Below are 27614 nucleotides of genomic sequence, written 5' to 3'. Positions count from 1 at the left end.
GGTTTCGGCTACAGCCTAGAGGTGCTGGCTCGTTAGACGTCTCGGAGTGGGAGAAGGAGTGATGCCTAAGGTGTTGATGATAGTAGGATAAACCGGAGCTCTTTGGTGGTTACCGGTTCTGTGGCTTGTTTTGTTCATGTGTGATGTGATAATAAGGCGCAGTTGTGTAGTTGACCATGGACGCTGCGTCTGATGCTGCTTCAGGCTGCTGCTGATGTTGATTTTGGTGATGCAGCTGCCGAGGCCGTGATTGCTGTCTAACCGAGCCGGAAGTTTCCAATCGATACTGAACCGTGTTCGGGGGCAGGCCAAAGTCTATGGGGGTGTGGGAGATAAGCCGCCTTCTCGTGAGTAGATTCCTGTGGCTTGTCTGGACATGACCCAGAACAGTCAGGACCCGACTCAGGTATCTCCCGTTGGAGTGCTGCTGATGTTTCTGTCGCCTGAGTTAAGGTACTAGATTGATGCCCACAGCTACACTCTTCCTGAGCAGGGCGTGATGTGTCGTCAGTGGCCCCAATTTTTCTTCTTCCGGTCATCTTTGGAGGTCTACTGTGGAAAACTATGATTGAGGTTTTCAGATAAAGAAAGAGTTCTACAATACTGTTGTCCAAATCGGTAGTTCGCAGCAGAAATATTTATAGATTTTCACTGTTTAGCTTAGGACACACTGTTGTCTTTGATGTGGTTTAGCACTATGTTCATCATGACCCTTATCCTACAATAACCATATCAACATATCTCTGCAGGGCCATTCAGCAGCTGAAACTTTTGTACAAATACACACCCACTCAGACATATTGAAATCTCATTGGAACGGTATCTGAGGTGCATAGCTTGGATGCTTCGACAATGGATGAGTTGTTGTTGCCGGGCGGTTGGCAGGACCATTAATGACAATAAATTTGGCTAGTTTTCTTTGTCCATTGTTTTGTCATTCGCAGCAATGCATTGTTCTGACATCGAGCTGCTCGATTAAAATGTCGTATTTAAGAAGTTGGCCCCTCATGAGTTGGTTGTGGAAGAACCTCTACCAATATTCACCCATTGAACACCAAAACTTAGATTCTGTCTTGACGGCTGTCCTGTTTCGGTTGTTTTTTTGGCAGAAGGATTTGTTGGATTTCTTTTGAGTAGGTTGTTGATTGGCTCGGAATATCACACACACCGGCCCTGGACAACAATGGCATTCACCTTCTTGAGTCTGAGACGCTGGGCGTCAGGTAAAGACGACAAGTCGACTGCCAAACAACAACTGCCAGAGAGAGGCTCAATAAATACGTACGGTAGGTCCACTTACTCTTGCCCTACTCCCCATTTCTATTTCGAAACAGTTTTCATACCTTCACGGTAACACTGATATTCTAGAGAAACTGGAGGCAGCAAAGACTGACGCTTTGAAACAGGCCAAAAAGTCAATAACACCTGCTGTCAACACTCGCAAGAGTAACCCAAGCAGCTCCGTCCAAAAGCAATCAGGCACGAACCACCACAGTGAGATCACAACCCACTCCCTCTCTCGCCCCAACCCCGTGGCAGACAACACCCCATCCTACCGCGGTGTATCTCAGCAACCCACAACCACCGCCACAACAGCAATCCGCTCCACCCCAAAGCTAGTCTACCACCACCCCAGACGATCCCCAACCCCCTCCAAGTCCAAAACCTGCACCACCTCCCACCCCAATTACACCCACTACACCTCCCCCACAGCCCTCTCCCCCCTCTCCCAACTCAAAACCTTCCTCCTCCTCCCCCACAGCCCTCTCCCCCCTCTCCCAACTCAAAACCTTCCTCCTCCTCCCCCATACAACCCCCGACCAAGCCCTCCTCCTCAACCTCTTAACTAAACACCACAAAGTCCGCCTCGATCTTCCAGCCAAAAACCCCTGACTGGCAGCCCAGCTCAACAAGATGACCTGGCACGGCATCCACAAACACACCTCCTCCTCCTCCTCTCTGACCAAAAGCCAGAGGTGGGTGCTGGAGAATTTCGTCAAGAGCCAGAGGGAATTATTCGATGTAGGAAAGGAAGGTTACGATCTCTTTGCCATCGCTGAAAGGTTAGGCGACATCGAGGTCAAGAGGCGGCGGTTGAACCGTGCAGGGGGAGGCCAATGGGGGGAGATCAGGATTGTAGGTGGGAGGGAGGTTTCTCTTGTCCCGGGGAGATACAGGCCTTGCAAGGAGAGGTATTTCCCTCCTCCTGTGTTGAACACCGCAAGGAGACTGGTTTGTGTTTGATGGGTGAGGTATACCTTATTGTTGTACGATAGAGGGGGAAAAGGGTTCACGAGATAGTAGTGACATAGGTAAACACAAGTTGCTCCGGGATGGTTATATTGAAGATCATATAATCCAAAAAAACATATTTTGGGAATTTGCTCTAATTTCAGTTTTCTTCACATGTCTGTAATCCAATGCTTCATATACTTGTAAAAATGCCACCCCATCCAACCATCGAGAGGCTCACTCATCATCATCACTGTCAGCAACAAGGATCCGCCTTTTCTTCTTCCGTGGCGTCGTCGGCTCCGGCGACAGATCCTCCTTACCCTCTGTGCCAAAAGCTGTCGCCGCCATGCTGTGTTTCGTTTTCTTTACCGACGACTTCAGCAGCTCCGTGATATCCGGCATCTCCTCATCTGAATCCTGCGTCGCAGTAAAATCCATGGGTTCGAAGAAAGGTTTTTCTTCTGCTGACGGCTGCTTCTTTGCAGAGCCAGGTGTCCTCGACTTTGTTGACTTTTGATTGGCACTCGAGCCGAACAGGTCCGCATCATCGTCGACGACAAAATCTTCTAGGTCGGCACCATCGTCTGACCCATCCGTAATCTCCATATCACTCGTCCGCATACAGTCATCCCCTATTTCGTCCAGTTTCCGCGCCACCCGGCCTTTCCTCTTTGCTGCCTTCTTGCCTCCAGCACTCCTCTTCCGAGCTGGAGGTGAAGCAGCCTCCAATCCGTCCCCATCTTCCTCTTCGCTTTCCTCATCAGGCCTTGCCGCAAGCACTTTGCACTTTTTGCCTCGGTTGCCACCCGTCCCTGTTCCAGCTGAGTCTTCTTCTTCAGAAGCGTCCGTATCTGACGCAAAGATGGGGACTGGAAGATCCCCCCAGTTAGACATGTCAGTATCTCCATATGGTGCTGTGAACTTTTCGAAGGGGTCCTGGCTGTCTCCCAACTTTTTCATCAGCTTGACAAATCGTTTTGTCTTCTTGCCATGTCCCACAAGGGATGTCGGCCGCAGGAACCTCTGAGAATGAGCACCAAAATCGATAGGCCCAACCTCGGCATTTGCGTTTCCTGGCAGACTCCGATACCGTCTGTCCAATTCCTCGATCTGCGCTTTGCTCAAAACGACCTTTCCAAGAGGAGGTGGTTCCGCGATCTCGTCAGTCTCCTGCGGCTCGACCGGTTTGGGTGGTGCTGTTTTTTTGGCAGCTGCTTTCCCAAAGAAATCGGATGCCTTGACGAACCCAGTCTCTACACCATCGGGCATGTTGAACTTTTTCTTCGATGCTTTCTTCCGGGCTCTTGCTTTTTTAGGCTCAGGCAGGGAGGGATCCTGTGTGTTCTCAATCGGTATCTCCACCATGCGCTTATCAACTTCTGGCTTTATATCTCTTGGGATAATTCGCGTAGATAGGTCATGCCGGAAGTTGAAACTATCGCCATCACAGATGAGCTGCTGCATTCTTGCGTAGTTGTCCTTCGCCTCCAAAAACTTCTCCTGTTCCTTTCCCTTCATCAAGAGAAGCACAATTTTGCCTGCTCTCTTTCTCCCCGTGCGTCCCATTCGCTGCAACATGCGGATCGGAGAGGATGACGCGTCATAACAGACGATAAGATCAACTTGGCCAATGTCGAGACCTTCTTCGCCGATGGATGTGGCGATGAGAACATTGTACTGGCCGTTCTTGAACTTCTCAATCGTTTCAATCTGCTGCTTTTGCTTCATACCTTCACTTCTCTTGGAATCTGCTTGACCCACAAAGACTGTGGCGCTGATCAAAGGCTTGCTGTTTAAAACTCGCACAATCTCCTCGGCGCTGTCTCGATACTCGCTGAAGACGATGACTCTTGTGCTGGACCCTTCCCCGGCATTCATAAAGTGATGCACAAGAGTCTCGCAGAGACAATCCAGCTTGGGATGCCCACTGAAGCCGTCCAATTTCATCCATTTCTCGATCATGGTCATCATCTTTTTGAAGCTTTCGTCATTGATGACCTGCCGCCTCATGCTGGAACCCTTTCCCCCCTTTTCCTCCTCCGAATTGCGAAACTCCAACAGGTTGTGATAAAATGGCTTGATCCCGTGGAAATTTAACAACTTTATCGAGTGCGCCAGGCTCTGAAGAATGCTGAACACGGCGAACATGGCAAACTTTAATCCCTGGTTTGCGTGTCTGCCAGCTCCGGCAAGCCAGTCGCTTCTCGATTTCATCAGGCCATAGGTAGTCAGACTCATGGGATCCCTTCCAAAGTAAATATTTTGGGCGCTCAACTTGTCGACCAGAGGCTGGAGGGCTTTGGAAAAGAGGCCTCTCACTTCCATCATCTCGTCGGATGGGTCGAGTGTAATCGTATTGGTGTCTCTCGAGTGAACGTATTGTCGAATATCCAAAGACTCTTCTGTTCTGATTTCGATGTGGGAGATACCGAGATTATCAATGACATTTTGGACGCCTTCCACGGAGGATCCGGGAGTTGCCGTAAGTGCAAGAACCCTGAAACTCTGTGAGAATCGACGGAGGAATTCTATTACTTTCACGTAGGCGTAGTCGCCTGTGGCTCGATGGGCTTCATCGACTACCAGAAGAACAACCGACTTTGGATCTGCGTAGCCTTTAGACAAATCATTTTGAAGTGTTTGCGGCGTCATAAAAAATAGCCGCTTGGTCTCCCATTCAGCCTCACGTAAAGCCGGAGCCGTCTCTCCTGTTAGGAGTGTTGCCTCGGACCGTGGGATGCCCGCAACGTCGAGACAAGCCTTGACCTGCTGGGATGCCAAGGGTTTGGTGGGTGCGACGAATACGATTTTCCCTCGTTTGGTCCATCGATAGAAATTGAGCATAACCGTGGCGGCGATGAAAGTTTTACCCAGACCGGTGGGCAGAGCCACAAGTGTGTTGTTGAACAGAGCACTGTTGACAATGGTAAACTGGTAGTCTCGAATTGGGCCCAAGTTCAACGGATAGACCCATGTTGAAAGCTCACAGTCATTGAGTTCATGATGAGTGGGTATCTCTGGGGGCAGGTCAGCGCGGAATGGGCGACTATTAGTCACCTGTAATGGCCGAATGCTGCCCTGCCGCGCAGTGCCTCCCCAGAGTGTTGTTTGCCGGAAGCCTTGTCCTTGTCCTTGGGATATCGGAGTAGCTCTTGGAGGTGGCACTTGACTCGGCCGCTTCTGGTTGTTTGGTGGCTGTGGGGAACTGTCGAATGCATCTGATGGCAAATCGTCGAATTCCGAGATTGCAGCTGCCGTATTTACCCGGGCTGCTGCAGGTACTGAAAGAGGAGTTCCTGGCGTTCTGACAGCAGACTCTTGAGGCCTGTGAGCAGTGGAATTTGCTGCCGCCGCCGCTTCGGCTTCGGCGACCTGAGTGAGTGCGATCAAGTCGTCATCAAAAACAAAGGTCTCGTCAAACTCATCATCCATTGCGCTATATCGCTACAAAAAGTATTCAGAAAAAGGGATTGAGTTGGGTGAGCTGAGGTGGGTGAATTGAGGCGTGCGTGAAATGCCAAATGACCGTCTGCGATTGACCTATGGGAGGTGTGATTGACCTGTGGAAGGTGTGGTGATCTATCGAAGGGTAACCAACCGACCATTGCTGTCATTACGAGTGTCCGAATTGCTTGGAATGTCTGCCGTTTTGTTTCTTATGTCATCTTGAAGGTCCTGTCTGGCCTGGAAGTGAGGTGCATCGTCTCCAAAGAAGACGCGATCTATTGTTCATACTCAAGACGCGACGATACACCAGATCACGTGTCAATGGGTGAGCAAACTTGCCAAGCCACCCAGCACGGGAGCATCGGCAAAAGCTACGATTGGTTGACTATCCAGGAACGGTGGGCCCTTGGCCCAGGCAGAACCCCACTTGGTGCAAGGTTTGTGGCAGGTATGCGGTCACAGCCAACTGAAAGTCGATCCATCTTTTTGTTCCAGCTCCACAACAACCACAACAACACCTACTTCTCTTTGTGACGCAACCAGCACCACCAAAATTGAGATATTGGTTCTCTACTCACTTTGTTAGCCGAGCCAACATTCGGCCAACCTTACTACATTCACTCACCTAGCAGGTGTTTTTTTTCGCGCTTGTGGCGACTCCCAGCCATTCCACTGTCAGCCAGCGAGAGTCGAGTCAGTCGACCGAAGCCTTATCGAAGCGATACCTACCGGTACCTACCACCAGTGCCCCGCTTCCTCTTTCGCACAACTCTCAACTTCGGCGCAAAAACCTGAGCCACAGATTCCGCCTCTGGCTCTCCTTTCGAGCGACTTTATCTCACAGGGTTGTGCAAACGACCAAACTCGTGTCTGTTGCAGATCAGTTCCGCGACTCTCAAGCAACTTCCGATCTCAATCACGATGGCCCCTCCTACTGGTCCTCGCGGCGGCAGCAATAATCGCAAGCCAACAGCTCGAGCTTCCCGTGGCGGAGTCGCTAAACATCGAGCTGCCACCAGAACCGATCGTGATGGAGATGTTTCCATGGGCGCGCCGATCTCAAGTTCCAATCCACCAACTGGACCGTCCGGCAGGGGAACTCGCGGCAGAGGAGCTGCGAGAGGAGCGCCTACGAGGGGTTCTAGAACATCTTCGCGTCTAGCTCAGAACCTCAAGAACTACATTGGCGAAGGTGGATCCAAGCACGCCAAAACCACCCTCAAGATCCTGGGTGTCAAGAATAGCAAGGCCGCGTCGAATTCCGATGGCGGTGTCAAGGGACTTCTCCAATTCATTGAGCGCAAGGCTGATAAGGATAAGAAGATCGTCTTGGGAAGAGTATGTTGTCCTGCTTTTTTCTTCTTGAATTTAATCATATATTAACATACACCAGGGTGTGCTAGATGGCGACTACGTCTGGGTCAAAGCCAACAAGGACGACGTGTCTAGCATTATGCACCTCAATGGGTACCAGTACGCCGGTGCTCCCATCACCATCGAGGAAACCACTGAGCCATTCCCTACTGGCACCAAGTTCTCAAAAGACGCTGCAGACACCCGACAGAAGCTTCTTGCGTTGTTGGCGAAGCGATACAATACTGAGCAGAAACTTCTTGATCTGTCAGCGCTCGGAACAGACGACATCCTTGGAAATCTCGGCGCAGTCGGTTCCCAATCACTGGCTGAAAAGTCGTTCAGGGCCATCATTCATGTCGCTGGCGAGCAATTCAAGACCGCTGAGGAGAAAAGGCAAGGCATCCAGTCAGTTTCCCTTGCTCGTAACGAGATCTCGGACGTCGACCAGGTGTTTACACTAGCCTATTCGCTGCCACACTTGCGTCGGCTCGACCTAAGCAACAATCGGCTCGCGACCTTCTCTTCGATTGCCAAATGGAAGCAGGAGTTCCGTTATCTAGAAGAGCTTTACCTGGTCGGAAACCCCGTCACCGGCGTTGCCGATTACGCCGTGCAGATCACCCAATGGTTCCCTTGCCTGCAAATCCTGGATGGAAACATTGTCCGGAGTCCGCAGGAGGCTGCTGAGGCCTTGAGGGCGATGACTCCACAGCCGTTGGCCCAGCTGCCCTCTAATCTCCGCGACGGCGAGAACAACGTTGCCAGCATCTTTCTGCGGTCCTTCTTCCAGCTTTACGACCACGACCGACCGGCCTTGGCTGCGCAATTTTACGATGTCGAGTCCGTGGCCTCGCTCTCTGCCACACCTGAACCCGGCCGTGACGTTGAGTGGAAACCCTACATGAAATACTCCCGAAACATTCAAAAGCTTGGAGGGAGCCGAAACCCAGCAGTCGTCCAGCGTCTCTTCACCGGCGCCTCGCTCATTGCAGAGATGTGGAGGTCGCTGCCGGCCACTCGTCATGCCACTCTGGACCAGCCCGAACTGTGGATTATCGACTGCCATACGTTCCCCCACTTGGCGGACCCCTCGGGACACGGCTTCGCGATGGGCTTGATGATTAACGTCCACGGGCAATTTGAAGAAGCTGATACGACCGAGGAGCTTTATGGCACTCGTACCTTTTCCCGCTCTTTCATCCTCGGGCCCAGCAAACCAGGCGCCCCTCACCCCTATCGGGTTCTCAGTGACCAGCTCACTATCCACAAATGGACGCCGCGGGCTGCCGGAGCCGCTCCTGTTCCAGTAACCACCGGTGCTCCCGCTGCGCCTATTGCTCCCGTCGCTCCGGTCGTGGCTGCGGTGCCTGTCATCGACGATGCCACCAGGGTCCAGCTTATCCAAGAGCTGGCGAGGCGCACCGGCATGAACGCCCAGTATTCGGAGCTTTGTCTATCCGGCACAGCCAATTGGAACTTTGATCTTGCTCTCCAGTCTTTTGAGGAGCAACGGGCCAATTTGCCGCCTGCTGCCTTCACTGCGCCTGCTTAGATAGCACCCGCGATGATGGTTTCAATCCATTAACCAGGCTACGGTTGAGAATGACAGGCAACATAGGAACAAAGAGGAGCGAAAATGAGGTGGATGTAGAGTCGGGGCTTTTCTTTTCTTTCTGGGTTCAACAATGCACTTGTGTATGTATATGCCCTGGTCAGTCGGCGGAAGACGACGACTGGGCACGGATTGGAGTTTTGAGATTTGGGAAACGGGCACTTTTTTGGTGCTTTCTACAATGATACCAGCGGATGTTACGAGCTGACATCAGCGTTCACGGGGGATGGCTTTTATGCAGGCATGGTGTTTTCTTTTTACATTTTTTTGGGGGGGTTGGGGGGGGAGGGGGGGAACAGGCAAGAAAAAACTTTCTGTCATTGTATAACATAGCGATTCATTCTGGTTGGGCAAAGCGGGGAGGAACTTGTAGACTGCAACTCATGGGGTGGTGGTGAATATGGAAATGGGACTTGGGGAGACGGGTTAATAAAGTTCTACATATATGTCGCTTAAAGCGACTTCTTCTTTGTACTTGCTTCTTCTGGCTGGTTCCTGTGACTGTAACTGTGTGCTTGACTCTCACAGCTTATGCTTTTTACATCGGACTCTATGTGGCGCTTGCAGAGAATCATGTTGAAGCTAAGCCAGGCGATCACCTCATGGACAAAACTTTTAGAACGTGACGTCGCCATAGGCGCTTCCGAGCATAATATATCACAAAACCACTTGTCTTGGGGAGTATCTACTGGGTCCTGCGGTTTAAAGGTTAAATTATGCTTTCCTCGGCGGTTCAAGAGGGAGGGACGCCGTGGGCGCTTAAGCAGCATATCAATGGAGGGGTCGATTGGTCAACAATACGCAAGCCACTGACGCCGCCTTTTTTTTTTCCAACGGGAGGAATGCATAAGGTAAGGTATACATTTGGCTGGATCTTGCATCTCTTGGGGTACTTGTCGTGCATTGCATTCCCGCTTCTACTTTGGGTTTTTTGTGCATTCCAGCGCGTATAGATTGGGGAAGGCAGAGGAAGGCGGTTTTGACAGGTGATGGGGTGGTGTGGTGACTCGAATTTGATATTTACCTAGTGAAAAAGCTTGGGGGTGTTGATTGGGTGTGAAGTGATGTTGCTGATGCGAATGGAGATGTAGAGAGGTTTGGAGTGAGGAGCGATTTAGCTACCTGTGTGAAAAAGGTGCTTGTGTGATGACATGCATGGGTGACACGCAGAGGTTGAGGTGGAGAGAGTGCAGCATTCAGGCGGCTGAAGCTGGTAACCTATGCATCTTTGACAGGACCGTAGTGGCCACTTCAAGCGGTCGGTCTATCCGATCATGGTCGTGACCGTACCGCCGGATGCTGCTGCTCACCGTGGTCATCATCACCGATGAGGGTGGGGATGCTTGGAGGGGCTGGTCTCTTGGGCCTCACCAGGCGGCTATGGAGGACAAGGACACCGATTTGAGGGTATCCTGGCTTCATGCTGCGTGATGGCAACATTCTGAACTGGACCGAAATGAGAGGGAGAAAGAATACAGGTTTTTCAAGAAAGGGGGGGTTACTAGAGCGTTGAGGCGCTCTGATATATCATCTATCTTGGTCTGGAAGATGAGATCCGTATATTGATAGATCATTATAAGGCGCGCCGCCGAGAACTTGTCTATATAGATCTTTACACGTAGATCCCAACATGTGGAAAATGCTGATTCTTTTTTATAAATGATGACCGGCTGGTTGATGTGTATCTCAGGAGAAAGTTCCTCCGATATCTCGCTGTGCCTGAATGCGCCTTGGAGTTTGTGAGCCGCGCCGCTGCTGATGGAGGGGTCATTTATCAAGGTCCGGTCAGCCACTCCAGCTATCTGGTACCTACACTGCTACACTTGTCCTGATCATAGAAGGACTAGAGATTTGCACTTGCAACACATGTTGGAAGATCAAAATTTACAGTAGTGTATATCCATGGAACTGACATCATAGTAGACAAGCCTTTGCAAACAAGCAATTCGAGCCGACTCCATTTCTTCTTTTTTTCTTGAAGAGCACCGAGAAGCCACAGGCCACGGGCCGCATGGTGGGGTTCGTTCAACGTTCTCCTCTCGAGCCGTTTTGGGGTTAGCGCCAGGGGAACTGCCAGGAGGCTAGCGTTTCAAGTGCAGGGTTACCATTTGGTGGTAGCCTCAGCGCCATGTCACCTTGTGCTTGGTTCACCAAAGCGATCTCCCCGCCGAGCGGCCGACACGGAAAAAGACTGGACGAACACGAACGCCTCTCCAATCATCAGTCACGAGGTGACAAGTTCAAGTGAACGAAGAGTCTCCATCAACGACTCAACGGAGAACATCTGCTCCCTCTGTCTCTCGATGTCGGTTGTTCGACAAAACTGGAGAACAAACGGCCAAACCACACGTGCTAGTGGATCATCTTAAACCATCTCCACCATGGTGAATCCAATCCTCAATGCCCCCATCAGAAACAATTTCGCGGTCTGGGATGGTTGGATTGGCTGTTTTGTGCAACACCAAGATTGGGATGGAAGAGTCGAAGCCGAGGTTTGTCGTTGATTTGCAGGCCTCGAGGCACCACACTGGCCAATTTCTGTTTGCGCCTGTACCCCTTTCCCCCCTTGCGCAAGATGGACAAGGTCTCTCACGAGCCCCCGCTACATGGCTGACCCGCTGCAGTTGCATGCGACTGAAGGTCACTCGCATGATGGGCTACAAATGAGGGTCCAGCACCACCCTGCCAGCTCCATTGGCGTTTCTGATTCGACCAAACCCCCGGCTCCCATTCCCCTGGTCAGACTCTCCCCGAGTTCATTCTCTGTGGTGCGGTCTGGCGGTCCTCGCCCGATGTCTCGGTCACACTGGCCGGCTGTCTCCCAATCTCCCTCTCTCTCTCCGTCTCTTGCTTCTCGCGTCTTTCTCTCCTCTTTTCGCTTCGCGTGTTTGTCGTCGTCGTTTGTCGTTTTGCTCGCCTCTTGAGAGTTGCGAATTTCATCGTGAGTGGGAAAAGTTGAAACTCGTCCGGCACAGTTTTCCAGAACTTCAGTTTTTTCTCGTCACCAAAGCTTGGCTTTGATTGAGAGAAACAACACATACGCTCAGACGTTCCCCCCTCTCCCCATCTTGCGACACGAACGCCCCCTTTCAGGACGGGAACCAAGGAGACGAGTTTGTTTTTTCCTCGACACGATCGACCACCGTTTTGTCGGGAAACAAAGCAACAAGTTTGTTCCGTCGATCATCCTCTTTTGCTCCCCAGCAAGGGCCGGCCCTCAACTTTCCAGATCACCATCATTTTATTCTCCGTGTTGCTGGTTGTGCAGAGTGTGCCACAGTGACCACAGCAGCTCAAGGAAAAGTCCGGATCAAACACCGTGCCTCTCTGTGCCAATCCTTCTCCAGGGCTCCTTGGTTTTGATATTCTTTCGATTTGGGAGCAACCACTTCATCTTGCTCCCCAAAGTAAACATTTGCCCAACGACTCGACACCCTTCGAATCGACAGTAAAAAGGACGGGACTCGACATGTTCTTGTAACTCGGAGGACACCATCGCCACCCTTTCTTACGTTTGTCAACTCGAAGGAAGTAATTGATCTCTAGGTCGCTCATCACCGCGACTGACGAGACGGGTACACAATCACAATGTCTCTCCCTCAGCCAGAGACACCCTTGAACGACGCGTGTTCCGTCATCTTCGACCACACGCTTTACACATACTCGGCCGACGCATTTCAGTCTTTGAGGCTCGAACCAGGTGCCGAGTGGGAGGTTTTACCTCAGGGCGAGAAGGTCACGGGTGGTGCTTGCGTCGGCTCGACAACAGGAAATCCAGCGACGTCGGCGTTCTTTGTGGTTGGAGGAAAGGGGGGCAACCCAGAGTATCTGGGGCTTCAGAAGTTTACCTTCTCGACCGGTCAATGGGAGAACGTTCCCGTGGATACCCTCGATATTAGCGGCAGGACAGGACACAGCGCTGTTTACCTCAACAGCACAGACTCTATTCTGGTATATGGTGGTGGCTCAGAGGGTCAAGCATCATCGCAGACATTCACCGTCGGCGCAGCCGCACCACATACTATTCGTTCTCACGAATCATGGGCGCCACCAGCGGTAAAGCCCATTCTGTTGCCTTGGTCTACTCACGAAGCTGTTATGCTTGGTGGTAATCCCGACAACAAACAGGTTTATCTCTTCAATAACCAGGAGGGGAAGTGGCTAGACTCTAGGGCAACGCTCGCAACACCACTCAAAGATGCTTCAGCAGTTCAGGCCGTGCTTCTGGGTGGCGCCGATGGGTCACAGAACCTGCTCACCTTCGACATGACCGAGTCACCAAACATTGTGAGGAGGACTATCCTCTACACTGGCCCAGGACAGCCAGTAGCAGCCGCCGCACCAGTTACCAAGAGGTCCGCCAGGAGAAGGGCGCGGAGTGCTGCCAGGCAGCAGAGGCGGAGATCTGAGCCACTAACACTGAATAACTGGCCGGCGTATAACTCATCGCTCGCCCCAACAACAATGCGAAAAAACTTCGCCCTGGCTAAGGATATTGATGGAATGGTTGTGATTGCCGGTGGTAATAGTGAGGACCCGGTAGCCATGTTTGACACGACGACGAATACTTGGCAGAATGCCACAGAAATGCTTGGTCAAGTCAGACTTCTTTCTCTGGATGATGAAGAATCATCGACTACGCTGTCTTCGACGACTGCTACCTCGACAACTGCGACACTCTCCACATCGACATCCTCGACGCTGGCTACGATTACTAGCGATGCTGCCGCTGCGGCAACGGCAACCCCAACCGAAACAGACGCTCCTGTGGCTGGTGGCTCCGGTTCAAACGTCAACATGATCCTCGGCGCTGTGCTTGGGTCTGTCTTTGGACTGGCGCTCATTTTGGGTCTGTTCTATTTCTGCCTGCGGAGACGCACGAGACAGCAGGCTCATACAGAGGCTGGCCACAATAGAAGATCCAGCGGCGCGTCTTCAAGCGAAAAGAACGGTATTGGTTACGCCAAGGACAGCCTTGCCTTCGGTCAGGGTCCAGCTGGGGTATTCCGGGGACACCAGTCTCAAGGCTCCAAGAGTTCCTTCTCTTCCATGGCCATCCTCATGGGTCGCGCTAGTGAGAGTAAGCCAAGACTACCAGGCATAGGCCGCAAGGGCAGCAAGTCCAGCAACGGCAGTAAGCGCGATTCTGAAGACAGCGTTTTCAGAGCGTTCAAGAGCACAATCAGCAAGCCCATCCTTCCCGAGGCGCCATCCCCGCAGCCCATGCGGGACGAGAAAGGCGTATCATTTACTACCGAGACGGCTGAACCAAGACCACGGAACCTGACCACAACGGACAAGCGAGAAAGCACTCGCAGAAGCTCTGGTTGGAATCGCTACTGGTCTGGAGGCTCGGCGCTTAACATGCTCGGTTTTGGCAGCAGCAGCTCGAATACCAAGAACAATTCGCAGCGGACTACCCTACACTCAGAGCGGAGCTCCAAGTACAGTGATCAGCAGAACCGTATGACCCAGGACAGCGTTACTGTGCCTCGCCTTCAGATTTACGAGCCTCGTCTATCATTTAGCCGTGTCAACTCTCATAGCCCCACCATCGCCACATATAACAACACCAAGTTCAACGAAGGCATGAGTGCTCAGATCGAGACGGGGCGTCCGATCAGCGCGGTGAGCGACCTCTCCATGTCGGCCTATTCGAGCGGCATTCCAGAGTCTGTTCATGAAGCCTGGGATCCTACTGCTAGCAACAACCGGCCTTGGGGCATGGAGCGACAAAACTCATCGAACACTGGCATCTACGCCACGGCTCTCGCTCCAGCTTCTGCAGCCAAGCCCCCTGCTGAGCCGGCGTCTCTGCGCAAGCAGCCATCTGCTGTACGCGATGATATGAGCTGGCTCAACCTTGGCTAAAGTCCAACACACTTCTGCGTCCGCGCCACGACCCCTATCACGACCAAAACATCTTTATGACGCTTGATACCCACGACATGCCTCCTTCCATCATCTACTGGTCCTGGATGCCGTGGACACTCGCATTTAGATCTCCTTTTGGGCTCACAAAATCACCGGACATTTTACTTTTTCTTACACTGTGCATATTTTGTTTTGGCATTTTTCTTCCGCTCTGTACAATCGGCTGTTGGTTTTTCTCTTCTCTTTCTTCACCCAACACTGCTAGCATTGCTTTGGCGACCCGGGTTTGGTCATTAGTATTGTCTTTTTTGAGGGGTCTTCGCTTCATAAGATCCGATGATACCACTGTGTTTTCTTTTTTTTGTTAAGTTATTACCCTCTCATCAGTCTCACTGGATTATCTGGTCATGGCTGTGGCGCTCCTTGGTTTTCTACCTTAAAAATCTTCTTTTTTTTTTCTCCAATAATCGCGTTGGACATGCTCAATGGGCAATACGGTTGCTAATGGCAGCCATGGGTGGAAGGATATTTGAATGGGGGTGAGGTGGAGGGGGCAGAGAGCAGAGGAGAGAGGAATGAGGGATGTTTGGATATTGTGTGGATTGTATTTAGGACTGGGCTCTTTGGTCTATAATTGGCCGTTGAGTAGAACACAAAAATATCATAGCTGTATGTCCTGAGTAATAAGGCCCAAAGTTCTCACTAGTAACAAAGTTCCAGTCGCGTTCCGCTTTTTGACTGTTACCCGCGTCCAAGGCAAATCCCATTTCCAGGCTGAGTTTACATCAGTCATCAAAAGCTTGTTTTCGCACTACGGCAGAAGCCGGAACCCTTAGGCACATGGCAGAGCACTAAACCCACGAGATTGGAGCGGGAATTGAAAAAGCAACCACAGTTGTTGGCCGGAAATGCAACCTTCGTTACGTCTAGAGGGTGCGCCACTCGCGACATTCAGGGTGGTTAGGGCCTTCGGTCAATGAATCTAGAAAAACATGTTTCCAGAAAGGAAGAAGAAGAAGAAGCTGTTCACCCCAACACCTCTCACGAAGGACGCGCTCCGATGACAAGCTGACTTTCAAGTCCGCAATGGCAAACCCGCTGGCCCAGCCCCTAACTTTGAACCTGTCAAGCGTGGGGTTCTTTGAAGGCTTTCCCGATGTGATGGTGGATTCATTATTCAACGCCTGCAGTTGACATGCAAGAGGTGGAGCTTTGATCACCCAGGAACACCCTCGCTTCCTCAAATTCAACCATCATGCACATCCAAGGAGCACGGCAGCCATGTCTACATTAATCTTACCGAGCACATGTCTGGAAAAGGCACACAACCATGTGGTACAATGCAGATCACGAGGGAAAGCCACCTCGGAATACCTACGGGTAGAATATTGACCAGATCCAGAGGGGCATACATCTAACCCATCTATCTAACCCCCACGAAATTGTTCGAGACCCTGACAACCACCGCTCTAGCACTATTCTCTATCGAGATGGTGCCTGACCAACTCGAGCTCAAGCTTTCCGGGTCGAGGGAAGAGGTATCATCTGCCGTAGCTTGCCGATGAAACTGCCATGGGCCTCATCAGCTCGACCAATTTTTCCAGGGCATGGCCAAGGGCTTGTCGCCCCATAGGAGGACGGCTTAGTGTTGAGCCCCAGGTGTGAGTGTGGCCGGCGTCGGGAGGCTCTCGAGGGGAAGTTGAGGTAATGATTATTTGGGGGCCTTACTTAATACCCGTCAGAGCTTTCAGCGCGACACCTGCCGTTCCGGAAGCGCTGCTTGGGGCTGGTTGGCGCGGGGGAAAGTGGGAGAGAGGACATGGGGGGTTCGAGGTGTGGGAGACAAACATCGTGGGGCAGCGCGCACTGACCATAGCGGACTTGGTTTCCATTTCAATCTGTGGCCCCCCCCCCCACTATCAGAACACCTCGGAGCCGCAACCCTTTTGAAAGTCTGCCGTTCAACGTCGGTCGCAGCCAGTCACACTAGGAGACAAATTTCGTGGACCCTTCGCCGTGCTCAACCCAACCGCGACGGGTGCTGCCCTGCGCTCTACCGACCCCGACGAGGACACCTGTTGCGTGCCCATTGAGCCCTTCCCGTTCCGTGACCGCTCGCCCGAGAACGATACAGATATCCCGCCCGCCGAAAGCTCAAGGCCGTTTAACGATAACGGTTTTACCCGAGCCGGTGACTCTCCCCTGAGCGCGCAACTAGAACGCCACTGTCGTATCCATCTTGAAGTCGAACGAGAAGTTGGGCATCGTCCGTCGTGTTGGGACACAGGAGCAAGGAAAGAATCATAGAACTCGCCAAGACTGGAAAAAACGAAAGCGCGACGGATCCGTCAACCACCTTTTTGGCCTTTTAAGATATCCCGCCCGCCAGATCGTGTCTTACAACCCACGGATCATCAGACACAAGTGGCACACACAGCCTGACCCGCAATGGATTCTTCTGGGTGGCCTGTTGGGGACCATGGCGTTCATACCACTACGGCCGAAGATGACTTTCAGCAATATCTGGACATGACCAACATGAACAACCTGGCAGAGGGCATCGACTACAATTTCCAAGGTTTCCAGTCCTCTGCCGGCGCGCACATGCTGCAGGTTCCCGGGCGCGAGCAGTTGGACACCCCAATGACAGGAAGCGATGCGCCTATGCTCCTATCACCATCGATGCCAGCGATGCAGCATCAGGTGCCAGCCATCACAACAACGGGGGGTCCCTACCAGTCTATACCCACCACCATGATGCCGCCTCCAACACCAAGCGAGACGATTGTGAACAGCATTGACGCCCAAATTCACTTTCTTCAACAGCAAAAGATGCAGGCTCAGCAGCGGCAGGTGGAAGAACACGCAGCCTTCTTCGCTCATCAGCAACAGAACCGCATGATTCCACCGACACCACAGAGTCTGGAGATGGTTCCAGCTGCCAACCCTTTCTATGCCCAGCGGAATGTCACAGAACCGCAGCCGCAACACCCGCACCCACACCGAACACAACACCCACATCAACAGCAGCACCCACAGCAGGCCGTAGACTATAGGTATCAGAGAGCGAAGGACCAGTCTGATGTTTGTTCAAGTCCGTATCCCGGATCAGCCAACAGGTTTGCTGACGGCGTTCAGATGTCCTTCACCCCGTTGGTTTCACCCGCCGTCACGCCTTTGGACACCCACTTCTCGGTCGAATCCCAATTTACTGTTCCGGGAGCCTACTTTAGCCCACTAACGTCACCTGCCCTGCACGCCCAAACAGACCCATTAGCCATGTTTGAGCAAAGACATGGACCCCTAACAACCAGCTCGCCCACGGATATGGATCTCGACGCCGTTGGAGGGACCATGTCGATCGGCACACCGGGAGACCTGGTCAAGAAAATGAGGAAGAATGCGGCCAAGGCGAGGGCAAAGGCGGGCGTGAAGCAGTCGCCAATTTCGAAGCCCCTCAGGAAACGACTGGCAACCACACCAAGCCTCAACTCGCAAGCTCTGAGTGACTTGATGGAGAATGCAGAGCAGGGTCAAGATCATCAACCGTTGCCTACATCCATGATGCACAACTCATCTTCATCGACCACAACCGGGCCGACAGATTCAGAGGATGGCTCGATATCACCAGAAGCCTTGAATGATATGACACCCATCGAGACTGAGATGCCACCGCCCCCGCTCCCCAAACCACGATCTGCGAAGCCCTCTCCTTACATTGCACCTCAAAATACCGGATCAGCTCCGGTCATTGCTCCTCAACCACCCAGGCCTGGCGTGGCATCACCTGCCACACCAGCATCTCTGATGAAACTCAGCTCGCCGAGCACCCACACCACCGTGGCTGGAGCTAGCAGGGCTAGCAGCCATGAAGTGGTCGATACCGAAAATATCGAGCTATTTGAGTTGCCTGAATCCGTTTCCAACGTGAATGTCCCACCCAGCCACGCCAACGACACCCCGACACCAAAACAAGCCCCTCAAGATGCCGGACCATCCAGAACACCATCTCTTGCACCATTGCCATCACCTTCACTGGGTCCCACTGTGGTAAGGCCATCGGGAACAGTCTCAGCCACAGCAAGCCCACAGCTGGGACCTGGTTCGGGATATGGAGCGAAGCGGACACCACAGCTCCTCCCAAGAAACAGCAAAAAGCGGGGGAGTGTCAGCTCGATTCCTGTCTCGCCGGCTCTTAGGCCCAAGATCTCGATTTCACCCAACATCAAACCATTGCTGCCGGGCGGAGCAGACCTTGAGGAGACGGCGTCACAACTTCTTGCCAGCAAATCCAACTACCAGCGGATCCTCGAGGGAAACACAGTGCCCGGTGTGTCATACCCCAGCGAGCTCTCCACCAATCTCACGTCCAAGCGGACATCTCACAAGATTGCCGAGCAAGGTCGGCGGAATCGGATCAACTCGGCGTTACAAGAGATTGCCACCTTGCTGCCAAAGCCACCAAAGGACAGTGAAGGGGAAGGCAGCAGCGATAATAAGAGTAAGGATAAAGAGAAGGAGAAGGAGAAGGAAAGAGAGAGGAATGGCGGTGCGCCAAATAGCAAGGCGAGCACAGTGGAGATGGCGATTGAGTATATCAAGCAGCTCCAGCAGCAGGTTGCGGAAGCTAATAAGCGGGCTGAAGAGGCCGAGAAGAAGCTGGCCGAGACTGGGGGTGCCTAATCCAGCATCCAATACGTTTTACAATACGGTTATTATCTGATGACTCGGGCGCGGGATCATATCTCGGAAGGAAAAGTTGCGATAATTTGGGCAAAGGTCGGGGAGCATGACATCTGCAACATGAGCGAATGGAAATTTCAACAACGACAGGCGTTTAGGCATTCATGTCTGCTTATATTACCTATATGTACAATCAGGATCAGCACTGAATCTACACATGCCTATGTGTTGTGTAGAAGTTGGGGGTTTGTACGCCTTGTTCGTCTGAGAACCCAAGAGCAGGCGCATAGTAGGAGATACCCAACGGGAGGACGAGGAAAATACACTATCAACGTTAACTATCTGTTTTTATGTCTCGTTTACCACCTGGCTTGTATCGTCAGGGCTCGATGTCATTGTCTACCGGCCTGTCAACACCGAGGAAGCTGAAAAGACGGCAAGACGGCATCGGCGGTCGGTGAGCTCGGAGACCGGTTTGATGTCTCCGAAGCGGGTGATGTGGTGGTTTGTGGAGCGTGGGTGCTCTCCTACCAAGACCTGGCAATCTTGAATAGCAATAACCACGACCATGGCCATGACAATGACAATGACAATGACAATGATTCAAGATTTCAACAGAAACGCGCGGCGATACTACTTCTCTATCATTCTTCTGCTGCGCTTTGTGTAGTACAATACGACTCACATGCGCAGCATTTATGCTCTAATAAGTTGACACTAGCGCTTGTCATTGCGACATAGCACCACAGCATGTATGCGCTATCCACGTGTTGATGATCAATCAGATAAGAAAGCTTGGTCTTTTCCTGGGGGTCTTTCTGCACAACTGCGCAATGAAGTGGACCGAGAAAGAAAGGGAGCGTCGTCATCATGAAGTGGCAAATGACTGTCCGCCCTCACTTTGCCCCTAGTGCCCCTCCTTAGCATGGGACAAGAGCTCGAGGGGCACACCTAGAACTACCCAACTCTCTTGGAGCTTGTAACCACCAGCTCGGAGATATCGCAAAGGTTTCACAAACCCAGCAGCAAACAGGAGATCGTTGACGCGGTCTGGGCAGCCTTGTCATCGCTTTCGACTAGGTAGGTAGTTGCCGCGTTGACAGGGAGAGAGGTTTGTAAGTGGGTGTACGCAATCAGCTAACAGCTAGCTCTGAAGTGTATATATAACTCGACTCGACACCCTTTCTCGTCGTGTCGAATACCTTTTTGCAATCACTTCACACTTCGCTATCACCTACGCCCATTGCTTACTTACCTACCTTAGCATCAGGAAAAAAATTACCACACAGTCAGTCAACATGTCCTTCAGTGGCCCAGAAGGTCAAGGTCGCCGTCCTCCCCCAGGAAACCGACCTCCCCCTCCCCCTCCCGGCTACGGCCCTGAAGGCTTCTGGAATTTTATCCGCTCCATGACCCCCAGCGGCACCGGCCCTACCTCACCTCCCAATACTCGCCCGGGTAACGAAGGCATCAATGCCCAACCTCCCTTCCCGCCCTTTGGATTTTTCGGCGGTGGCCCCGAAGGCTTCAACTTCAACCCATCCTGGGCTATGTCCCACAACCCTCCCCCTCCTCACCGTCGCGGGCCCCTTGGCCCTCGCTCTGATGACGACACCGGTGACGACCCCGACGGGCATCACCACCATCCCGGTCGTCACGATAGACACGGCCGTGGAGGCCACCATGGTCTTCACTCCCGCAGTCGAAACCACAGCCATCCCCGCCGTGAGCCAGAGGTAGAAGAGGATCTGTATGACATCTCTGCCGCCGCCGGGGCAGCTGAGCACGACCTCACGGGGGCATACGACCGTGCTCGGGAAAGGGAGAAGGAAACGGAGAAAGATGACGACATGAAGAGCACCTCGACCTTGAGAGACGGGATCGACACCCCTACTACGACTACCTTTGAGGATGAGAAAGAAAAGGAGAGGGAGCACCCTGATCCTCCTGAGGACATCCCCTCTGCTTCTTCCGGTCCCGGCCATCGAGGTCGGTGCCGTGGTGGGCCCGGAAGAAGGGGTCGCTGCGGACGTGGGTTTGGGGGCGGGAGACACAATTCTTGGGGATGGGGCAGCGGACCAAATGGATTTGGGGCTGAATTCGGCAGACCTCCTTTTGCGCCGCATTTTGGACCGGGAGGTGGTTTCGGTGGGCCGAGACATGCTTCTGGGCCGCAGATTGATATCGGGAGTGCGGTGAGAGGGTTGGGGAATTTGGGGTGGGTGATGGGACAGCACCCTTTGGCCAAGGGGCTGAGGGAGTATTTCTCTGGTGGGCAGAGCAACGGGGAGAATAATGGAGGGGAGGAGGGGGTGTTGTTTGCGGGAGAGGAGACTGCCAGCCCGCCGGCGGATGTGTTTGATTCGAACAATGCTTGGGCTGTGCACGTTGCTGTTCCGGGGGCGAAGAAGCGGGATGTGGGTGTTCATTGGGACAAGGAGAGAGGTGTACTTGTGGTTAGTGGGGTGATCTACAGGCCTGGAGATGAGGAGTTTTTGAAGGGGCTGGTTAGGGCGGAGAGGACGGTTGGGTTGTTCGAGAAGAAGATCAAGATGTCGCCTGCGGAGACGGAGAACAGTGATGTGGGGGTGGATGCGGATGGGATCAGTGCAAAGCTGGAGGACGGTGTCTTGTTTATTGTTGTTCCCAAGAAGAAGAAGGAGAAGGGCACTGGGGAGATCAAGAGAATTCAAGTGCTTTAACAGAATGAATCAACCATGGCAATGGAAAGGGAAATTCAGGGCCATATTTTCGGGGTTAGGGTTGTTATGTTAATTATGTTGGAAGGCGGTATCAGTATTTTAATTGGTTTCTTGTCTCATAAAGCTAGGTGAGGTACCTCAAAAGTAGAAAATCAAAAATATCCCGGAAATCTGACCAATATTGCACATTTGAGCAAAGTGAAGCTATTCAGAACCATCTTGTCGATGTCAAGAGTGGCGAGTGATGATGCTAAGCCACACATGGCTGACCCCAGATTTTGCCCCACGTGAAAGCACCAGCTGTTGCCACCGACAACCAAACTTGGCACTCCACTTTCGTCATCCTTGTATATTGTGTACTGATGCGTCGAGCCCACTTCGCAACCTCAACAGGAGCTGTGAACTTTTTTTTCTCCTTATCCCCCGCTTCGTTTCATTCATATCTGTCCAGAGAAGGGAAGCACCTTGTGTCTCAGTTTTCTGAAACTCTTCGCTTGCTCCGCGACTCCAGGTCCTGTCTGTATATCGGCCGCATGCATCGTCATTGACAGAATCATACCAACCTGTCGCAGCAGCTCTCTGGCAACTGACAAAGCGCAGGCAGCTCAAGGCACCCGCCGATAAGCTTCTCCCTATCAGGTCGCAACTTCTTCGCCTTTCCCTTTCCCAACCCTTCTTTTAGATTTGAATTTGCTATTACTGCCATCTACAGCCACATCGCCCTACGAGACGACCGCCGCCATGTCCGACACTGAGAGTGTCGACTACCTGCAGCCGGACTTCGATCCAAAGTCGTTGACGGTGCCGCGACTGCGGTCAATTCTGGTCACTTATAATGTTCAATATCCATCGACCGCAAAGAAGTCAGACCTGATCGAGCTCTTTGTCGATCAGGTGCTTCCGCAGTCCAAGAAGATTCTTGCTGCACGCGCTCGTGTCAAGCGGATGAGCCGCGGTATTGTCGACGCTGATTCCGTACACACGAGCAGCACTGATTTCGGCAACGACTACGAGGACCTGCCACCACCTCCAGCCTCGGTGTCGCGTCGGTCAAGGTCGCCAAGGAAGCCTACGAGGATCAAGCGCGAGTCGGAAGACCCAGAGCACCTTCCTGTGGTGACGCCTGCGCGAAACCGGGCCAGCAGCCCTCGGAAGAGGACATCGCGCTCCGTCAGCGCGCAACCACCATCGTTTTCCGACGCCGAGACTGCCGCCGAGCCTGAGCCACCTCGGACCATTACCCGCGAAACTCCTTTCAAGACACCCAAGGCAGAGCCGGATCAACGCGATAACTTTTTCAAGCGTACGCCAGAGACGGAGAGCGTGTTCAGCAGTGATAACCCGTTCCAGAGTGGGGCGAACACTCCCGCAACAGCGATCAAGACGCCCTCGCATCGTCGCAAGACGTCAGGGTTTGACTCTGTGAGGAGACAGCAATTCGTCACGCCTTCGACCTCTCGCCGTCAGACGGACGGCCCCGTGTTTGGGGGCACTCCCGCACCATCTACAATCAGCCGAACGTTTGAGATACCTGCTGCCAACTACAGGGCTCAGACACCAGAGATGGAAACTGGGGAGGAGTTCACTCCTGATGAACAGTTGGCTCTCATGCAGGAGGAGGCTGCCAATCCTCAGCTCGCTCTTGCTCGGCAGCCACCTCCTCCCAAGAAGAAGTCGAGCTTGTCGACACCATTCTGGGTTCTATTTACCACACTCCTTGTCGCCTATGCTGCTTGGTACAGGCAAGAGAAGGTTGCGGTGGGATACTGTGGCTTGGGCCGGGAGCCTACCGAACTTATTCCGTCGACTATTCGGATCCCAGAGTGGGCGTCAGAGGTTGCCTCCCGTTTCGATATCGAGGATATTCAGGTTCCTGAGTGGGTCTTCACCTATATTGAACCCCAATGCGAGCCTTGCCCTCCACACGCCTACTGCTACGAGGACTTCACTGCTCGCTGTGAGCCCGACTTTCTCCTGAAGCCTCACCCGCTTTCCCTCGGCGGAGTCATCCCACTGCCTCCCACTTGTGAGCCAGATGGAGAGAAGGTTCGCCGTGTTCAGGCTGTTGCAGACAAGGCTGTCGAGGAGCTGCGGGATCGAAGGGCCAAGTACGAGTGCGGTGAACCTCTCGAGCCAGAGGGGCAGCCATTGGACAGCCCGTCGATCGACGAAGCGGAGCTTAAACAAATTCTTAGCCAAAAGCGGAGCAAGAGAATGGCCGCTGATGAGTTTGACGACCTTTGGGTTGCCGCGATTGGAGAGGTCAAGTCTCGGGGTGAAGTGGAAGTCTACAGCGATGAAAATGTGTAAGTTTTGCCCGGCTCCTGTACAACCAGCATGGAGTCCCTCTTGTTCTGCGGCTGTCGTGTTACATATTTCTTGGTATCTGACACATCTTGACTAACCAGACCCGTGGCTGGACCTGTAGAACCGGAAGTGCCGGAGGCTTTCCTACCACCAGCCTATCGTCCACCTCTCTCGCTGGCCTTCCGCTCACGTGCGCCATCCAGCGGTCGGCGAAGCTCGGACTGGCAAGACATCGACTCTCTATTGGTGGACTAATCATGTCGCTACTGTCGATTCTTTATGGGCGTCGCCGCTTCCAGAAGAACCGCGCTCTGGCAGCGCGGGTGCCGGCTCTGGTTGACGTTGTCCTTGATCGCCTCGCCAATCAGAAGGAACTCGCTTTTGAGGATGAGAAGGAGGACGCCTTCCTTTTCTTGCCAAACCTTAGGGACGATCTGCTTCGCTCGATGCACAGCCTGGCTGACCGGGAGCGCCTGTGGACTCGGGTTCGTGCTCTGGTTGAGCAAAACGCCAATGTTCGCACCGGGCAGAGGGAGAGTCACAATGGTGAAGTCGGTCGTGCCTGGGAGTGGATTGGGCCAAGCAGGATCGCCAACGGTGAGGGTTCGGCGAGGAGGTCGGGAAGAAAAAGCATGAGAGTGTCGTGGAGTCCTGGCGTAAAGGATAAGGATGAGCAAGAGGTTGTGCCGCACAGGAAGTGGGAGGAGGGACCGGGAAGGCCGATCTACTGATCTTTCTTTTCTATTCTTCTTTCGCCCGTATATTTTTTCATTTGTATTTATTTTGCCACAAACTGTTAATGTTTCTTTTTGTTTTGGGGGGCCTTATTCCGAGTTAGGACTCTAGCGAGGTAAGATAGGAGAGACAGAAAGATCTGTTGCTTATCGCAGTAGTGGGGATCTTGATGAATGAGGAAGAAATGGTTCTGATTTTCTTTGGTGTGTGGTCTTTTGGTCTTTTATGGGAAAGAAACAATGGCGTTTGTGAGGGGGTCGTGTTATTTTCCTTGATATATCCCCCATTCTCTCTTTCGGCAACTGGACCTGAGGATCTCGCAAGACTGATATTGTGTCTGTTTGTAATTGCGTTCCATACCGCGTATCATTCCTTTTTCTCTATCCAAGTCATGACTTTATTCAGGGGTAACGGACTCTCTACGAGACTGCCAAACGGTCGCTAGCCGGGGGTATCAGAAGACCCATACATGTATAGGTAGATAGCCTTCACAAAATCCAAAGAGTTTTTACACCCAACATTGCAAAGATCTCAACCAAGATCAGAAAAACTCTTACAGGTATCAATTTTTTATGTATCCCCAAACCCCGACCCCCTTTTCTGACAGTCCTTTTTCTGCCTCCATCGTCACACTCAGCTCCCACGGGTGTTGTGAATGTCCAAAACAAGAATATCCGTCGCGCCAACCTTGGTGAGGTCGTCCATAACAGGCGCGATCCGCTTCTTCTCGACCATAGCGCTGACGGCGACCCAGCCGTCCTCCTCGAGGGAGGTGACGGTGGGGGCGCGCTTGCCGGGGGTGACCTTTGTCGCGTCGACGAGCTGGGCGCGGGGGACGTTGTACTGGCAGAGGACGTACTTTTGGGCCGTGATGACGCCGTTGATGCGGGCGGCGATGAGGTCGACCATGGCTGGGTTGGAGGGGGCCTTTGACTTGATGAGGATGGCCGAGGTTTCGACCACGGTTTCGATGGCTTTGAGACCGGCGGCTTTCATTGTTTCGCCGGATTCTATTGAGGGGGGTTAGTAAGGGGAAGAATAAACATGGGAGAGAAAATAAGCATACCGACAAGATCAACAATACCATCCGCCACACCCAACGCGCACGCCGCCTCGACACTCCCGCTCAACTCAATAATCTTCGTCCTGAGTTTCCTCCCGGCGTAGCTGGCCGTGCTGTCGACCTTGATGCCCTCCTGCTCGAGCTCCAACCTGGCAAAGTACTCGGACGCGAGGTGGACAAAGCTGGTGCCGATGTTCTTCCCGATCAGGTCCTTGCCCGTCTGGTACTCCCCCTTGGCCGGGACCTGTATCTGGAGCTTGCAGGAGCCGAACCCGAGGTCGAGGATGGTGTCGCAGCCCCGGGGCTTCTCGTCCTTGGGGGACCACTCGTTGCTCATGCGGCGGGCGCGCGCGATGGCGCGGACGCCGGCGTCGTGCTCCTGGACCTGGTCATAGCCCGTGATGCCAATGTCGACGCGGCCCTCGCCGACGAAGGTGGGAATGTCGGCCGCGGGGAGGAAGACGAGGGCGATGGGGAGGTTCTTGACGAGGGCGATGTCGAGGCGGTTCTCGCGCTTGAACTGGATGTCGGCGCCTTCGAGGAGGTTGAGGGCTGCTTGGAGGAGACGACCCTCTTTTCGGAGGTGTCAATATGGGTGGGAGGTTAGAGGAGGGGAGAAGGGAGGCGCGTACTCTTAGGAACTGCGAAGAGCAGACGGCCTTCTAGGCTGTTGAGACTGATCAGCTCTGGTGGAGGCATGATATATATGGGGAAGAAACTGGCGCAAGCCAAACCAGACAGGACAGCACAAAGAAGAGGGGATGGAGGGGATGGAAAAACCAACCTGTTTACCAAATCCATACTGACTGGGGACGTGGCTCCTAATATGCGCTGGAAAGGGAAGGGTAGGGTGGTTTACCAAACAGGAAGAGAGGGTAACGGCCGGCCTGGGGGGGGGGGTCCAGGGTAACTTCAATGTGGGATTGCGCGGGGTGTACAGCGGCAGACTGCAGGAGAAGACGTTCACTTTTGAGTATGGGTCAGTCAATGAGGTTCTCATGTATGGAGAAGGGTGCTGCAGAAGATTGGGGAAGGGGGTCTAGACACACGATAGGGACAGTGGTGATGGCGGGGTGAAATATCGAGAAGCCAGAATGACTAGGACGGGGAACGCGCAAAACGCACAACACTGACACACACACCTAGGAATAGAGAGATGGACTGGGATGTACTGATTGGGCTGTACTGTACTTCTATGTTCTAGTGCGGCATGTTTGGGTCCGCAATGAGTCCCCATATCTCTTGGTCGAGTCACCGGCCTGATTTTTCTCCTCCCACCACCCAAATCCACGTTCCTGAATCGGAGCGCCGTTACTGGTGCCCCTCGTCAGAGAATGGTGGGGTAGCTCGGTGCCAGCCTTTGAACCCGACCCTCCCGTGTGGGGGCGGCATCCACCGAAGAGCATCCACCACGGCATCGGCTTTGGGGTTTCACATTGGGAAAGCGTTTGGTACCGGTAGGCAACGATATGTCAACATCTTATATCTGTGTAAGAATTGAGTTTCCGCCGTTGTGGACTATCACGGCTGAGTAGAAGGCTAGGAGTTGGCGCAACGTCATCTGGTCGCAGGTCAAGTCTCTGTTGGCTAGTAACGTCTC

General features: G+C 53.0%; 7 protein-coding genes across 7 annotated transcripts; 5 read left to right on the top strand and 2 right to left on the bottom strand.

The window, feature by feature from the left end:
* Positions 1-2469: 2469 nt before the first annotated feature.
* On the bottom strand, positions 2470-5667 carry MPH1 (3'-5' DNA helicase; the record flags this gene model as incomplete). Its single annotated transcript, XM_062907827.1, has 1 exon — positions 2470-5667. The coding sequence occupies one exon, from the start codon at positions 5665-5667 to the stop codon at positions 2470-2472; it is 3198 nt and encodes a 1065-aa protein (XP_062770808.1).
* Positions 5668-6177: 510 nt separating this feature from the next.
* MEX67 (nuclear mRNA export, poly(A)+RNA binding protein) lies at positions 6178-8876 on the top strand. The gene is made up of 2 exons (XM_062907826.1): positions 6178-7020; positions 7076-8876. Exons 1-2 carry the CDS (start codon positions 6604-6606, stop codon positions 8588-8590), a joined length of 1932 nt encoding a protein of 643 aa, XP_062770807.1. The 5' UTR covers positions 6178-6603; the 3' UTR covers positions 8591-8876.
* A 3362-nt stretch (positions 8877-12238) lies between these two features.
* Positions 12239-14521, top strand: QC763_112410 (uncharacterized protein; the record flags this gene model as incomplete). The annotated part of the gene is made up of 1 exon (XM_062907825.1): positions 12239-14521. One exon carries the CDS (start codon positions 12239-12241, stop codon positions 14519-14521), a length of 2283 nt encoding a protein of 760 aa, XP_062770806.1.
* Positions 14522-16431: 1910 nt separating this feature from the next.
* On the top strand, positions 16432-19524 carry QC763_112400 (uncharacterized protein). The gene is made up of 2 exons (XM_062907824.1): positions 16432-17608; positions 17663-19524. Exons 1-2 carry the CDS (start codon positions 16973-16975, stop codon positions 19205-19207), a joined length of 2181 nt encoding a protein of 726 aa, XP_062770805.1. The 5' UTR covers positions 16432-16972; the 3' UTR covers positions 19208-19524.
* A 981-nt stretch (positions 19525-20505) lies between these two features.
* Positions 20506-21909, top strand: QC763_112390 (uncharacterized protein; the record flags this gene model as incomplete). The annotated part of the gene is made up of 1 exon (XM_062907823.1): positions 20506-21909. The coding sequence occupies one exon, from the start codon at positions 20506-20508 to the stop codon at positions 21907-21909; it is 1404 nt and encodes a 467-aa protein (XP_062770804.1).
* A 340-nt stretch (positions 21910-22249) lies between these two features.
* On the top strand, positions 22250-25517 carry SRC1 (inner nuclear membrane protein enriched at telomere/subtelomere region). The gene is made up of 2 exons (XM_062907822.1): positions 22250-24215; positions 24338-25517. Exons 1-2 carry the CDS (start codon positions 22651-22653, stop codon positions 24945-24947), a joined length of 2175 nt encoding a protein of 724 aa, XP_062770803.1. The 5' UTR covers positions 22250-22650; the 3' UTR covers positions 24948-25517.
* Positions 25518-25584: 67 nt separating this feature from the next.
* Positions 25585-27610, bottom strand: HIS1 (ATP phosphoribosyltransferase (ATP-PRTase) (ATP-PRT); the record flags this gene model as incomplete). The annotated part of the gene is given in 5 exon segments (XM_062907821.1): positions 25585-25961; positions 26018-26587; positions 26647-26980; positions 27157-27437; positions 27450-27610. The coding sequence occupies 3 exon segments, from the start codon at positions 26813-26815 to the stop codon at positions 25585-25587; spliced, it is 1116 nt and encodes a 371-aa protein (XP_062770802.1). The 5' UTR covers positions 26816-26980; positions 27157-27437; positions 27450-27610.
* Positions 27611-27614: the final 4 nt, after the last annotated feature.

Source organism: Podospora pseudopauciseta, chromosome 1, assembly GCF_035222475.1.
Source record: "Podospora pseudopauciseta strain CBS 411.78 chromosome 1, whole genome shotgun sequence".
Taxonomy (NCBI): domain Eukaryota; kingdom Fungi; phylum Ascomycota; class Sordariomycetes; order Sordariales; family Podosporaceae; genus Podospora; species Podospora pseudopauciseta.
Note: the sequence above shows the minus strand (reverse complement) of the source record. Positions and strands in the feature narration are given on the sequence as shown.

Excerpts from the sequence above, each read along its gene's own strand:
- MEX67 (XM_062907826.1), top strand. The coding sequence starts at position 6,604 with ATGGCCCCTCCTACTGGTCCTCGCGGCGGCAGCAATAATCGCAAGCCA. Across the intron at positions 7,021-7,075 it reads AGAAGATCGTCTTGGGAAGA|GGTGTGCTAGATGGCGACTA; the intron begins GTATGTTGTCCT and ends AACATACACCAG.
- QC763_112400 (XM_062907824.1), top strand. The coding sequence starts at position 16,973 with ATGGATTCTTCTGGGTGGCCTGTTGGGGACCATGGCGTTCATACCACT. Across the intron at positions 17,609-17,662 it reads GAGCGAAGGACCAGTCTGAT|ATGTCCTTCACCCCGTTGGT; the intron begins GTTTGTTCAAGT and ends GACGGCGTTCAG.
- SRC1 (XM_062907822.1), top strand. The coding sequence starts at position 22,651 with ATGTCCGACACTGAGAGTGTCGACTACCTGCAGCCGGACTTCGATCCA. Across the intron at positions 24,216-24,337 it reads GTCTACAGCGATGAAAATGT|AACCGGAAGTGCCGGAGGCT; the intron begins GTAAGTTTTGCC and ends CTGGACCTGTAG.